At 40.6% G+C, this 13,845-nt stretch overlaps 4 protein-coding genes across 6 annotated transcripts; 3 read left to right on the forward strand and 1 right to left on the reverse strand.

Annotated features, from left to right (window-relative positions):
- The first annotated feature begins 70 nt into the window (after window positions 1–70).
- On the forward strand, window positions 71–1,360 carry LOC105186278 (coiled-coil domain-containing protein 103). Its single transcript, XM_011146361.3, has 3 exons — window positions 71–272; window positions 563–810; window positions 996–1,360. Exons 1-3 carry the CDS (start codon window positions 96–98, stop codon window positions 1,303–1,305), a joined length of 735 nt encoding a protein of 244 aa, XP_011144663.2. The 5' UTR covers window positions 71–95; the 3' UTR covers window positions 1,306–1,360.
- A 321-nt stretch (window positions 1,361–1,681) lies between these two features.
- LOC105186279 (probable phospholipid-transporting ATPase IIB) lies at window positions 1,682–10,028 on the forward strand. 2 transcript variants are annotated; one of them, XM_011146362.3, is made up of 12 exons: window positions 1,682–2,546; window positions 4,445–4,589; window positions 4,774–5,046; window positions 5,134–5,376; window positions 5,452–5,640; window positions 5,724–6,310; window positions 6,387–6,803; window positions 7,058–7,602; window positions 7,722–7,962; window positions 8,101–8,267; window positions 8,419–8,622; window positions 8,719–10,028. In XM_011146362.3, the coding sequence occupies exons 1-12, from the start codon at window positions 2,374–2,376 to the stop codon at window positions 8,850–8,852; spliced, it is 3,318 nt and encodes a 1,105-aa protein (XP_011144664.2). In that variant the 5' UTR covers window positions 1,682–2,373; the 3' UTR covers window positions 8,853–10,028. The 2 variants fall into 2 exon arrangements, with proteins under 2 accessions (XP_011144664.2, XP_011144665.2); XM_011146363.3 differs by lacking the exon at window positions 1,682–2,546 and adding an exon at window positions 3,570–3,927.
- Window positions 10,029–10,208: 180 nt separating this feature from the next.
- PheRS-m (Phenylalanyl-tRNA synthetase, mitochondrial) lies at window positions 10,209–12,400 on the reverse strand. 2 transcript variants are annotated; one of them, XM_011146364.3, is made up of 5 exons: window positions 12,181–12,400; window positions 11,818–11,911; window positions 11,029–11,744; window positions 10,627–10,919; window positions 10,209–10,514 (listed from the first exon to the last, which is right to left on the reverse strand). In XM_011146364.3, the coding sequence occupies exons 2-5, from the start codon at window positions 11,820–11,822 to the stop codon at window positions 10,224–10,226; spliced, it is 1,305 nt and encodes a 434-aa protein (XP_011144666.1). In that variant the 5' UTR covers window positions 11,823–11,911; window positions 12,181–12,400; the 3' UTR covers window positions 10,209–10,223. The 2 variants fall into 2 exon arrangements, with proteins under 2 accessions (XP_011144666.1, XP_011144667.1); XM_011146365.3 differs by lacking the exon at window positions 12,181–12,400 and adding an exon at window positions 12,086–12,152.
- A 160-nt stretch (window positions 12,401–12,560) lies between these two features.
- On the forward strand, window positions 12,561–13,688 carry bcn92 (LYR motif-containing protein bcn92). The gene is made up of 2 exons (XM_011146366.3): window positions 12,561–12,861; window positions 13,186–13,688. The coding sequence occupies exons 1-2, from the start codon at window positions 12,779–12,781 to the stop codon at window positions 13,370–13,372; spliced, it is 270 nt and encodes an 89-aa protein (XP_011144668.1). The 5' UTR covers window positions 12,561–12,778; the 3' UTR covers window positions 13,373–13,688.
- Window positions 13,689–13,845: the final 157 nt, after the last annotated feature.

Below are 13,845 nucleotides of genomic sequence, written 5' to 3' on the forward strand. Positions count from 1 at the left end.
TAAACGCATCTCCCAATCGATAGCGCATCGAATCGATCCCCGAGTTTCCATAGCAACAAACAGTTTTACCGTCATGCCGAGTGTAGGGTTTCTCGATGAGGAAGAAAAAGACAGCGACGATGAGCGCGTTGAGGGCTCCGATGGACTACAAGAGCCTGGAGGAAGAGCTTCACGCGGCTCTCGCGGCCGACGAATTGTACAAGTTGCAAAACGATGCCAAGCTCCGGGCGGTTGAACAAGGTGTGCCGACGTATGAGCACTTCAGGCAGATGGTAATTCGACCGAGTTACTTGTAAATGTTCAGACCGAGAAGTATCCAGTCAGAGCCACAACGTTGATTCGATACCGATGAGGGTTGAATTAACGTTGATTCAACGAGCATTTCAACGTCAAACCAACGTCGAATCACGGTTCTGACTGGGTAGTACTCGAAGATGTAAGAAAAATTATCTCAGCTTCACGTAATTCCCGATGCGCAGCAACGTTTCGCGCGAAGAAGTGTCTTTCGTGTCTTTTCGGTGGATTCTCTGTCACTCACGATAAGTGAAATAACATTTGGCAGGTGAATGCTGCTCACTTGAAACCCCTCGATCGTAATGACGTGAAGCCGAAGATCGGCGTGCAGTGGAACCCTGTGAGCAACAGCACCAGACATCCGATCGCGTCCGCAATTTGGAGAAAATCGAAACGCGCCGAGGGGAACAAGCGAGATGTAAAGGCGGAAGCCTCGGAAGCGTGCGAGGACTTTCTGCGGCATTGGAGAACGCTCGAAGACTACTCCGAGAGGCTCGCTTACATGTGGGGTTTGAGGTAACCGATCGAGATAATCTTTACGAATCAATCAAAGTCCGGGTGCGATAAAGGATGACGTCAAAGCGACGTGAAGACGACAAAATGATCGGGTCAAAGTCGAAGTTTTCGCAGTCGTCGTCTCTACGTCGTCGTGGCTCCCCATTTATTCTGGCGGTTAACGATAACTTTTGCCGTTACGACAGGCACGTCCTGCAGACTCGTATTTTTCGAGTGGAGATACCTACGTTCTTCCTCGGTGACTTGATGAACGTGTGCCTGCACTGTGTGTCCGAGGTGGACGATGTAACGCAGATCATAGAAATTCTCGACATATTAAGCACTTGCAGCAGATTCGATCTGACGGTATACTTCATGACGAAGGACGAGCAAGTCGCGTGCAAGCAGCTCTTCCAACAATTGCGACTCAGAGGAAGATCGCGGGATAAATCATCGGAAGACGCGATCGTGCCGCTAGCTGCCAAGTATCGGATCGAGCTCGATGCGAGTTCTTAGCGAGTTCGGGAGAAACGCAACGAACAATGTAGCGTAAATAAATCGTAAACGTCGACACTCCTCTCAGTCATTGCTCCCAAACCGTCTACCGACGAGAGTCTCACGTAGAAATTTATCCGGAAATTAGGCTGTTCGCGAGCCCTTTTACACGGTCCCTATTTCCCTCAAGCACGAACGCCAGCGCGAGGAACTAATTAACGGGCTGTTGAATATTGACGATTAATAAAGTACCGAGAGAGATCACGATTAACAAGATACCGAGACACAGGGTTCAACGGAGCTCCTCGCTGCCCGTTCGAATCAGCCCGCCAAATAGATCGAAGTCGAACGCAGCAGACAGCGCGGTCACGTGACGGTCTGGCGAGCGACATGGCGCGCGGCGCTTCGCCGCGTGCGACGCGGTGAACGGGAATCTCGCGTGTCGATACGCGACCCCGAAGTCCACGTTGACCTATTCTGACCCTTGAACAGTCGCGAGCACGTCAGGTGCCGCGAGAATGGCTGGTACCGACGATCTCCCACGTTCCTCGTCGTTTCGCGTCTTTACCGCGCGCGAAAGCGCCATGATGCACAAACGCACGGCGTCGTGCGTACTCACGGTGTGTGCGTGCTCACGTGTAAACAAGCCGAGGCACTTGATGTCGTCGTCGTCGTCGTCGTCGTCGTCGTCATCGTAGTTGTGTGACGACGAGCGAGCCGCAGCCGCTGGTGTCGGTCGCGAATCGCTACAACAACGGTTCGACGACACAAACGGACGACGGACACACACACGCTGCGATTCTCACGGTAGTCTCTCGCTCGCGGCCGGCCGATTCGTCGCGGTCTGATAAGATATGCGCCGGGGACGTGGTGCCGCGACGTCGCAACGCGCGAGACGGCGATTAATCCGCATCAGTTAACCGCGTCTGAGCCGCGCGCCAGGATAAGAGGAGCAAGGAGGAGCGCGCGATATATCATCTCGGTTCCTTACCTTGTTCCTTTGGCGGAGGGGTAGATAGGTGAGACGGGCAGGAAGGAGTTAGACGGATACAGCGGGGGATATACGTCGCTCACAGTCCTCCTGTCAACATGAGGCTGGAGGAGATGCCGTTGCGTCTCAACTCCGACGAGCGGGACTTTGAAATGGACGACGAAGAGACCGACTACCTGCTGCAGCCGTCCGAGGACAGCATCAGGCTCCTCACGTCGAGGCGACGGCGCATTAGCGATTGCTCCAAGTACCTGAGGAACTGCCTCTGCGGGTGAGTCGCGTCACTGCTGCTGTCATCTGTCTACCGGGTGTCCCCCGGAACACGGGCAGCTGTGATGCTGTCCCGCGACGTGCACGTGAAGCTTCTTAGAAATTGGTCTTGTTGACTCGCGCTGGACATCCTCATCGGTGCCGTCTGCTGTTGTTGCACCTGCACAGGGACGACGGAACTCGATCCCGCGTGATGTCAACGCGGTCGATCGAAAGACACGCGTTACGCGCGCTCGAAATAGTATATTCGACCCCGTTTGACGGCTGTGACATTTCGTCCACCTAGGTAGGTCCCCTATGTGAGAAACCTAGCAGATGATCTTCTCTTCTAGTGTGAACTCTCTAGCGTGAGAGCTGAACGTTTCCGAATTAGGTTTCTTTTGGATTAGAAAATGTTGACTTTGCAGGAAAAGATTCATAATCGACCCGCAAGTCTCTCCTTTTTATTGTCCCTGTTTATCGTTGTTGATAACTTTGATTATATTTATCGTTAAGGTTGGGAGGAAAGTAATATTGTTCTCCGGATCTGTCAAACACGATATCAGCTCTGCAGTGTAAAGTTAATTTAATTATACAATTTAATTTAATATCAATTTAATTATAGCTTGAGTAGTGATAATTTTTCCTAAAACAAACTACGTTTCTAAGCGGTACGAAAGCGAAGTTCTACGCACGTGAATGTTATAACAATGTCCACGTCAAGTCACGCGTTTAACGTTGCTAAGTCTCTTTAACGGCGCTGTTTTTCCACTTTTCTGGGCCGTTCCTAGGAAGATATTCGCGCAAGAAGACCGATCTCCTGTCATCAGTATTGTTCAAAGCACCTCATTCCCGCGCCAAAAAGCAACCTGACGAGATTTCACAGGAATAAGGCCCAGTTGCACCAACATTATTTTGGTTTTAAGTGAGACTTAAATATATCTCTGTCTTTATTTATTTAGTAAGAAAGATAAAGATAGACTTATGTTTAAGTCTCACTTAAAACCAAAATAATGTTGGTGCAACCGGGCCTAAGCAGCGCGTTCGGCGTCGCACTGTTGGATCGACTGGTGCAGCCAATCCTGGAGCAGCTTCTGCCCGAGGCGCACCAATCGCACAAGTTTGCCGCAATTGACGTGCCTTGGAGGCGCATATTCCGCGATCGCGACGTGTGATGTCATAATATTGTCGGTTCTCGCGTAGCTTTTTTTTGATATAAGAATCTTATCGGTGGTTGTTTCTTACGAAGCGCGAGGAAACGCCAACGAAATCATCACGGAGATCCTTTATGCAGTCTCTAACGAGGAAATAACCTACATGGAGACACAGAGCAACGTTATTAGGCTGTCCAAGGAGGACATCCCGTTAATATCTAAGCCGCGGAGTTACAGCTCCTGGTCGAGGTGACGTACATCTTGTCTCGTCCGACGAGGCTTCGATTTTTGCGCATAACGCGCTGTTCTTCGCGATGACGCGAATTCTTCGCGCGGAGTTTTTTTGGAATAACGCGCTTCTGATCGAGTTTCTCGCGGTGGTTACGTGAACGACGTTCCGTCCGATCAATGTGTCAGACGACGATGACGTTTGTACATTTGTTTACGTTCGACAGACGTCAATGATGAAAACGGATTTTGTACTCGTGATTGTTGGTTATATCGCGTTGCACACGTTAACAGGTTTAAATTTCAATCTGGGATGTAATTATTTTTTTATCATTGTTAACTTTATGGATGATACGACATCAGGGGCAAAGACGAATGCCAGTGAGAGAGAGAGAGAGAGAGAGAGAGAGAGAGAGAGAGAGAGAGAGAGAGAGAGAAAGAGAAAGAGAGGGAGAGAGAGAGAGACAGCGTGTTATCAAAATATGTTCAATCTATATATGCAATCTTGTTAGATCAGAATTGTTTCTCATGCTCGCAGATGTTGTACTTGGATGTGGAGAAGATGCTGCAGAGAGCGGGAGTTAAGAGCCAGAGTTATCCACATTGGACAGCCTATGCATGAAAAGTTCCCCACCAATGTTATAAGAAATCAAAAATACAATGTTGTTACTTTCTTGCCTTTGGTATGTTTTTCCTCAGTGAAAGATCTTAGTATCTTATTCATTGTTGTGTTTTGTATTTAAGATTGCCTCAAGTACATGTTCAGGTGTTATAAGATCTGACTGTAAATACCATTCCCACCTCTTTGAAATCTCTTTGAAATTATTAACATAATCTAATTAACGATATATATTTGTTGTTTTACAGGTCCTCTTTCAGCAATTTAAATTCTTCTTGAATTTATACTTTTTGCTTATGGCTATATCCCAATTTATACCAGACATAAGAATAGGGTATTTATACACATATTGGGGACCATTGTGCTTTGTTTTAACTGTAACGATTTTCCGCGAAGCTATTGATGACTTTAGAAGGTATAAGAGAGACAAAGAAGTCAATGCACAAAAATATTATAGACTAGTAAGGGGTTTTGATACATCAGAGTTAGTACCAAGTTCGAAATTGCGAGTTGGTGACTTGGTAAATTTTATTATAAATACTTTTCTCATTGATCCGATAAGGGAATTTGACACACGAAGCATAAACAATTCTGTTCCTTTTTACAAGGTAATAGTGGAGAAGGGTCAAAGGGTACCTGCTGACTTGGTATTGTTACGCACGACTGAGAAATCTGGCGCGTGTTTCGTGCGTACTGATCAGTTGGATGGCGAGACGGATTGGAAATTGAGGTTGGCAGTGCCTGCAACGCAAAAATTGGAAAGCAATTCTCAATTGTTTGATATTAAAGCTAGTTTGTATGTCGAGAAACCTCAAAAGGACATACACAGCTTTATCGGTACCTTTTCGAGGGTGAGTAATTTTGCTTTCGTCCATTTTACTCTAAATATTTTTTCAGATTGTCTCACATAATCATAATATTTGCAGTATGATGGATACAGCAGTGAAGAGAGCTTGGGCGTAGACAATACTCTATGGGCCAACACTGCTGTAGCATCGGGATCTGCTCTCGGTATCGTTGTTTACACCGGTCAGGAGACGCGATCTCTGATGAATCATTCCGCAATTAGGTCAAAAGTTGGTTTACTCGACCAAGAGATCAATCAATTGACGAAGGTATTGCGCATATATATAGCAGTTGTGCGTCAAGATCGATATGTGTGCGTGTAAATGTTGATATATACTTTATATCTCTACAGGTGCTGTTTTGCGCAGTAATAGGACTCGCTCTTGTAATGATGTGTTTGAAGGGATTCAACGGCCCATGGTACCGTTACATGTTCCGTTTTGTTTTGCTGTTCTCATACATCATACCGATCAGCTTGCGAGTAAACCTCGACATGGGCAAGGTGTTCTATGCTTGGTGCATACAGAGAGACAAAGATATCGTCGGTACGGTCGTGAGGACAACTACCATCCCAGAGGAACTCGGACGTATATCTTACCTGCTGAGCGACAAAACTGGCACGCTGACACAGAATAAGATGGTGTTCAAAAAACTTCACCTGGGCACTATATCTTACGGCCAAGAGACGTTTGACGAGGTGACGACGGTGTTGAAATCTTATTACTCGATTAACTCTGATAATTCTCTGGTGAAACCGGCACCAAGTGCACATAGCGGCAAAGTGCGGAGATCCGAAAACACCCGAATCTACGACGCGGTGCACGCTTTAGCGCTCTGCCACAATGTAACCCCGGTATACGACGACGTAATGAGATCCACGAATCTGGATACGGTGAGCGTACAAACGGGAGAAACTGGAGACACGGGTTCCATCCAGAGGTACAGGCAATTTTTCGCTTGCTGAAAATCGCGGAAGCTGAAATGGTCATCTTCAATTTGGATTTTAACATTTCAGTCAAACCGAAGCCGATCAACACTACTACCTGCCAGAACAGAAACGTAATTACCAGGCTTCGAGCCCGGACGAGGTGGCTCTGGTGAAGTGGACGGAAGAAATGGGATTGGCTTTGATCAAACGAGACCTAAACACGATGCAGTTGAAAGCTTTGAACGGTCAAATACTGAATTACACGATACTACAGATATTCCCCTTCACGTCGGAAACCAAGCGGATGGGAATAATCGTGAGAGAGGAGTCCAGCTCTGAAATCGTGTTTTACCTGAAAGGTGCGGACGTTGTGATGTCTGGTATTGTACAGTACAATGACTGGCTGGAAGAAGTATGCGGCAACATGGCGCGCGAAGGTCTCAGAACATTGGTCGTGGCCAAGAAGAATCTTACTGAAGATCAGTATCTTGATTTTGAAGCGAGGTAACGTACTGGAAGAATTGAGAAATTACTTAAATCAATATATATAAAAACCACCGATTCACACACAACCGAATCTTAGGTTTAAGATCGTCTTAAGTTTATCTTCAGATCCTTTGTGGTCCATAAAACGATTCGTACAACACTTGAAGATAAACCTAAGATAATTAAAAAAATAATTTAATTTCTAATGAATGTAGTAAAATGTGATTATTATATTAATTTTCAATAAATTTCTCGTATTGTGCCAATCGCAGGTACAACGCGGCGCGAATGAGCGTGAGCGATCGTGTATCGAGGGTCGCCGCGGTAGTCGAGAGCCTTGAGAGAGAAATGGAACTGTTATGCGTAACCGGTGTCGAGGACAGGCTGCAAGATAGAGTAAGGCCTACATTGGAGCTTTTGAGGAACGCCGGTATCAAGATATGGATGTTGACCGGTGACAAGCTGGAGACCGCCACGTGTATAGCAAAATCCTCGCGGCTGGTCTCACGTACCCAAGGACTGCACGTTTTCAAGTCCGTCGTGACTCGTACCGACGCCCACTTGGAACTGAACACGTTCCGCAAGAAGCAAGATTGTGCCTTAGTTATCAGCGGTGATTCCCTGGAGGTGTGCTTGCAGTATTACGAACAAGAGTTCTTGGAACTTGCTTGCGGATCACCCGCCGTTGTCTGTTGCCGATGTTCCCCTACGCAGAAAGCCGAGGTCGTCAGTCTCATACAGAGACACACCGGAAAGAGAACAGCAGCAGTTGGCGACGGTGGCAACGACGTCTCTATGATACAAGCTGCGGACGCTGGTCTGTTTAATTTGTAATTTGATTTTCTTGTGGAAATCCATGCAAAGTTCCACATATCTAACTTAGGTTGATATTTTAATCGATATTGTAACTTACGGTTATCACATGTCCACCATCAGGAATCGGTCTGGAAGGTCTTGAGGGAAGACAAGCATCATTGGCTGCGGATTTCTCAATCTCTCAGTTCAGTCATCTCGCTAATTTATTATTAGTTCATGGTAGAAGAAGTTACAAACGCTCGGCCGCATTAAGCCAATTCGTCATACACCGTGGCTTGATCATTTCGACTATGCAGGCAGTGTTCTCTGCGGTCTTTTATTTATCTTCGGTCGCTTTGTATCAGGGTTTTCTTATGGTGGGGTAAGTAATACAAACTTACTGTTCATTGCGTTGCTTATGCAATCTCTTTATATTGACGTCTTATGACTCTTTCTCAAGAAACAACTGTTTCAATACCTCAATGCATATAAATTAATCGTATGTTAAAATACTTTGTAGGTATGCTACGATATATACAATGTTCCCCGTCTTTTCGTTAGTACTGGATAAGGATGTGTCCGGAAAAATAGCACTTACTTACCCAGAACTCTACAAAGAGTTAAGCAAAGGTCGTTCATTGTCGTATAAAACATTTTTTATGTGGGTTTTGATAAGCATATATCAAGGTGAGTCATGATATCTAAATCGCGTCTAATGATGATAAAGTAGATAAAATAAAGTGAAGAAAATAAATAAAATCATAAGCATATGTCAGGGTAAATCATGATCTCTGTAAAATATATCGTACTATATGTTCTCCATAATATTCTGTTCCAGGAGGAGTAATAATGTATGGTGCACTTATAATGTTCGAGGACGAATTTATTCATATAGTGGCCATCAGTTTTTCGGCGCTTGTTTTGACGGAGTTAATAATGGTTGCTTTAACAATCAGAACTTGGCATCATATAATGATGCTCGCGGAAATCTTCTCTCTAGCGCTTTATTTGCTGTCACTGGTCGTCCTCAAGGATTACTTCGGTAAGTCTAACGCATTCGCAATAACGCAAGAAAAAAGAGATGATCGAAGTATTCATTTCATTAATAAACGGTTTTCTACCATCTGTTTTAACACAGACGCTGAATTCATCAAAACGACGGACTTCTTGTGGAAAGTATTGGTGATAACGTTAGTCTCGTGCATGCCACTGTACATCTTAAAGTTTTTGAGGAAGAAGTTTTCACCTCCTAGTTATACAAAATTATCCTAAATTATCTCGCACAAGAGCGTCGTTATCTGCCATCTGCGTATAGAGAGACACAAAGGAGGACAAAACATCAGCGTAACGTATTAGTAATATAGAGAAAAATGTATACACACAGAATGTTCTCTCTTTCGTTCCAATCCAATCCAACTAATATTGCTCAGTTCGTTTGTAGCGGACTAAGACAAATTATATGCACCGTTTTATATCAACCAACTATTTTTGTAACAATTCTATCGAGGACTAATGGTATAACAAGAAATGCCTATACTGCGAAATAAGAGCCGATAAAGTTTCCAAATCTCCTGTATTATATTGCGCACTGAGTAACTTCGTTGGGATACGGATTGGATTTTACGTGCGGAACTAACAACTTCACGATACTTCATATAATGTTAAATACTTCCTGCAAAGCTTATCTATATTACTACACATCCTGACTTGAGGTCAAACAAGAAATACATGACTTTTTCTATCTGATTTTTTCTTTATATATTTTTTCTTTTATTTATATATATTTAATTATGAATGTAACGCCAAATTCGAATCTTCCATTTCAGTGCGTTTGTATGCACGTATTACGGCATTTACATAGGTTCGATGCTTATCATTCGTTCGCAAAATACTAATTAGAAATGTTCTAACTGAGCACGACAGTATTTCTCATGTATCGAGTAAAAATCTTCAAGTATCCTGATATATTCAGGAACTCATTCAGATAATCTTTATTTGTAACGAGAGATCAATGCATTTTACTTTAAAGAAGAAAAAAATTGTTAAAGTTAATACGATTAAGGAATGGGATTTGAGTGTCAGAAATGAAACTGTGATTTTTGTGAACTAAGTATAAACGGCAATTTTTGCACTAACACTGTTATATGATGAAGTCGATCCCAGGACTATTCCAGACATTTGTTTCCTTATCTTTCAGAAAGTGTCCTAGCTTTTCATTTGTATCATAAATCATATATATTTCGCATAAACTATCAATACCAGATTACGTAATATGTTTTATATACATGTATATAATGCAAGCATGTAGAACATGTAAACTGTAATCGTTGTTACCTCTAATATGAATGAAACGTATCGCAATTAATAATAGCTGTTAGAAAATTATTATTTGCCAATGTAACGCGTTTGTGATTAATTTATTCGCAAATAAAATAATATATTCCTTTTCTCGATTTCTCTGATATATTCGTGCAGTTCATACGACGCAATCTACATGTATATTAACGAATTTCATTGAAGTTAACAATAGTGGCTCGAGGCTGATGCTGCGCTGTTTAAATAATATGAAATAAGTAGCTCGTAGAACTCACATTCTCTAAATAAAAAACCAGTTTTTGTTAGAAAAGCATTTTATTCTTAATTCTACCTAACAGTCACATTAAGTTTAGCAGCTATTACTTTTTCCACTTGACTGTGAATCTCATTGACTTCTTTCTGAGTTAAAGTGCGTTCCATATGTCTGTACACTATACTGTAACAATGAGATATCTTCTTCGTTTTCGGATGAACGAACTGGTCTTTCAAAATGATTTGGTCAACGACATCACCACCTATTTCCCGTACTATGTCGTAGAAGTCACTTGGGGAATAACTCTCGTCTTGCGGTAACCAGAAGCTTATGTCGTTCGTACAAGGAGGAAATATACTTATAAGCTAAAAAATATGTTATATTCAACCGATTAAATTATTCGTTCGATATATATGAAGATGTAATCATTATATATTGTATATATTGTAACGTTATACGTGAAATAATTCATCTCACCTTATATTCTATAGAAGTGTCAGGATTGTCTACTTTGAACTGATTTATAAAACTAATGTCCTCGCTCCAAAATAATCGTATGTCCGGTATGCTGTATAAGCGCATAGCTAAGCGTTCCAAGCCAAGACCAAACGCCCATCCGATCCGATCAACAGCGCCAGATTTCTGCAGGATCTCTTGGCGCATGATACCACAACCCAACATCTCGAGCCATTTATCGTTAAACAATACTTCTAACTCCCAAGATGGATGAGTGAATGGGAAGTATTGATCAACCCACCGACATTGCACGTCTATCAACGAGAAATATTGTTAAACCAAATTTTCAGTTTGTTCTGATGAAACTGAAAAAGTATTTATACTGTTATCAAAGATATTAAATGAAGGATGATGTAGCTGTACCTTTCCCAAAGATAGTTTGCGCTAAACCGATTAAAGTGCTTTTCAATTCCCGCTCCATTATCTTCACTGCTTCTAAAGTATGACAACTTTGCTTGTTAGTAGTTTCTATACTTGAGTGCTCGAATAATTTTAGCCCTTCGGAATCGTTTACATCATGAAATATCTCTTGCAACGTACATAATCTGACTGCGTCAGCCTGGTGAAAGACTGGATAATGTGTGCTGTCGATCTCATCTCGCCGATATACATCGCCAATAACGAGAAAATTATTCAAACCCATTGAAATCAATTCTGCTTGATGCGCGGTTGTGTGCGACCTGAGCAGCGTGTCTTGGTTTACATAGTAACAATCGCTCTTTTTTCTACTGGGATGATCTTTCGGCACAAACAGAGAATCGAAGTTTTGACTAGTTGTAACTACAGGGCATATGTTATCGTAGATGCTAAAAGCTGGTGTTCCATTCCTGTTGTGAAACTGTTTGTAAAAATAGTTTACAATACGCTGGCGCAAGTGTGACAGTGGATGATACTGTTTGACATGCAAATTTCTCTCTAACTTAGCGATAACATTTGGAGTAATGTTTGTCCAATTGTCTGTTACATATTTCTGATCTAGCAGCACCAGCTCATTGATATTTTTATTCACACTGGCAACATTAGAGATTGCTCTGTATGTTGTCAGGGCTTTCATACTAAAGTGAATATACTTGCTACACCTGTAAAAGATACATTGTAAACAGAATCTTTTCTGATGGATGAATGAAATATACATGCACAAAAATTGCATACCACATTATTGCAGGTTGTTAGTTTCTTCCTATTACATTTTTCACCGATCTCAAAGTTGTTTAGTGTAACGAATACATAATATGCATGTTATAAACTGCAAGATATATATATTTATGAATATTGTATCTTCTCCTTTTTACTTATTATACAAATAAAATTATTAATTTAAATTAATCATAGATTGTTTTAAGTCATTTGTACTGAGAAAATGAGAAATCAATCTATTTTGCAAATATAAAAGAGGTTATATGCAATATAGTTTATTTACCTTGTTTCCTATTACTTATCTTTCGTTTCTTTTTCATTTAAACTTATGTAATTGCATATAAATCTGTGATTTATATAATAATAATAATAATATACCTGTGATTTAAATAACACTACACAGATTCTTAGAATCGTTTTTTATCGGGTCTACAGAAGCCAAGAGTAAATCCCAAATTGAATTTAATCGCTTCATGCGGCAAGAGTAGCAGTTCTAGCACGAAATAGCACTTCTATGCGTAAGTGTAATGTTCATGCAAATACAAATGCAAATTCTATTGCATCCCTCGTGCAGACGCAAACCCAAAGAAAGGATTTCTCGACCTTTCGGCTATAAAGCAGTAATGTAATAAGACCTATTAGCACCCATTTTTTAAATATGATGTTTATTTATAAGAAGACATATTTAAATTTATTCTTCTGGGAGCCGATTATTTTCTTCAACACTGTCTATCTTTTATCTATAAACCTGTTATTTTTAGGCATCTAGTAACGCAGTTCCTTTCCTTTTAATGCTCCATTATATATTTATTTCACTCTAATGCAAGAAAGTGCAACTCAGTTCAGCTGAAAAGAACAGATCTGTGATATGCATGATACTCATATTCTGTGGTCACTAGTGAGCGAGCGTACACGTGCAACAGATTAGCCGCCGATAGTTCTGGTCATATTAGTTGTGAATTGTTATTTACAGATAATGAATCCTAGTCGAAATATGATCTTGAGTCTTTATCGGAACTTGATCCGAGAAAGCAAGCAATGGAACTCGTACAATTATAGGTAAAACAAGCAAACGGCATCCAAAAATATGAACTTTATGTTAAATATTAATAATGAGATGTTTTTTTAACATATTTAATTCGTAATATTCGTAATAATAATATATGTTGAAGAATATATTACTTTGTTTCCTTATGTTGTCGTGGCACTACTTTCTTGCAGTTATGCAACTTTATGTTGTAAATAAAAAAAAGTAATTTTGATTTCTGGTATAACCGTGAATATGAATTATAGGACATTTCTCATACTTTTGTAATACTTATATATTGATGTGGCAAAATTAAGCAATATATATATATATATCAGCTGTTTTATATTTTTCAGGATGTATGCTCTGCGAAAAGTAAGACAAGAATTCAAAGAGAACAAAATATTGCAAGATCAGGAAAAGATTAAACAATGTTATACAAAGGGACAAGAAGCACTCGCATTGATCAAAAGACAAGTAATATTGAGCAATATATATGGTACCAGACCATTAATAATTGAGATTCAAAGCAAAGCTAATTAAAATTGAATAATGCAAGCAAAGAAAATAGGGTACAATTGTACTATTTAAGGTTACAATGCTACAAGTGCATGTATTTGCAACTACCATTCTAATTAATTTACATATGAGGAAAATTTGTTTTGACTAATATACAGTTCCAAAATGTTAATCTCAAGATAAATGAAATAATACACTGAAACAGTTTCATTTTTACACATGTATTAATTTTATACACTATATTAGATATTTAGCATTGTGCATAGTTAAAAAATTAAAAATAATCTTTAGATCTTAAGGAAATTAATCTTTCTTTTAATAGCTACATAAAATGTGACTTTTTCTATATAATTCCTTATATAAATAGATTTAATGATAGATAATATGAAATGTTTTATATTTAAACATGTACATATGTTTCAATATTACAATTGTTCTTGCATAGTTAGGACGTTTAATTATTTTGTTAATATAAAACATCATAGTACAGAAGTATA

This window comes from Harpegnathos saltator, unplaced genomic scaffold, assembly GCF_003227715.2.
Source record: "Harpegnathos saltator strain DR-91 unplaced genomic scaffold, Hsal_v8.6 scaffold594, whole genome shotgun sequence".
Taxonomy (NCBI): domain Eukaryota; kingdom Metazoa; phylum Arthropoda; class Insecta; order Hymenoptera; family Formicidae; genus Harpegnathos; species Harpegnathos saltator.

Bases quoted from the DNA above. Each gene is read 5' to 3' on its own strand.
- LOC105186279 (XM_011146362.3), top strand. From the start codon at position 2,374: ATGAGGCTGGAGGAGATGCCGTTGCGTCTCAACTCCGACGAGCGGGAC. The intron at 2,547-4,444 runs GTGAGTCGCGTC...TCATGCTCGCAG, and splicing joins CTGAGGAACTGCCTCTGCGG to ATGTTGTACTTGGATGTGGA. The intron at 8,623-8,718 runs GTAAGTCTAACG...GTTTTAACACAG, and splicing joins CGTCCTCAAGGATTACTTCG to ACGCTGAATTCATCAAAACG.
- LOC105186278 (XM_011146361.3), top strand. From the start codon at position 96: ATGAGGAAGAAAAAGACAGCGACGATGAGCGCGTTGAGGGCTCCGATG. The intron at 273-562 runs GTAATTCGACCG...AACATTTGGCAG, and splicing joins ATGAGCACTTCAGGCAGATG to GTGAATGCTGCTCACTTGAA. The intron at 811-995 runs GTAACCGATCGA...CCGTTACGACAG, and splicing joins GCTTACATGTGGGGTTTGAG to GCACGTCCTGCAGACTCGTA.
- PheRS-m (XM_011146364.3), bottom strand. The intron at 10,920-11,028 runs GTACAGCTACAT...TCTCGTTGATAG, and splicing joins GCAAACTATCTTTGGGAAAG to ACGTGCAATGTCGGTGGGTT. The intron at 10,515-10,626 runs GTGAGATGAATT...CATATTTTTTAG, and splicing joins ACACTTCTATAGAATATAAG to CTTATAAGTATATTTCCTCC.
- bcn92 (XM_011146366.3), top strand. From the start codon at position 12,779: ATGAATCCTAGTCGAAATATGATCTTGAGTCTTTATCGGAACTTGATC. The intron at 12,862-13,185 runs GTAAAACAAGCA...TATATTTTTCAG, and splicing joins TGGAACTCGTACAATTATAG to GATGTATGCTCTGCGAAAAG.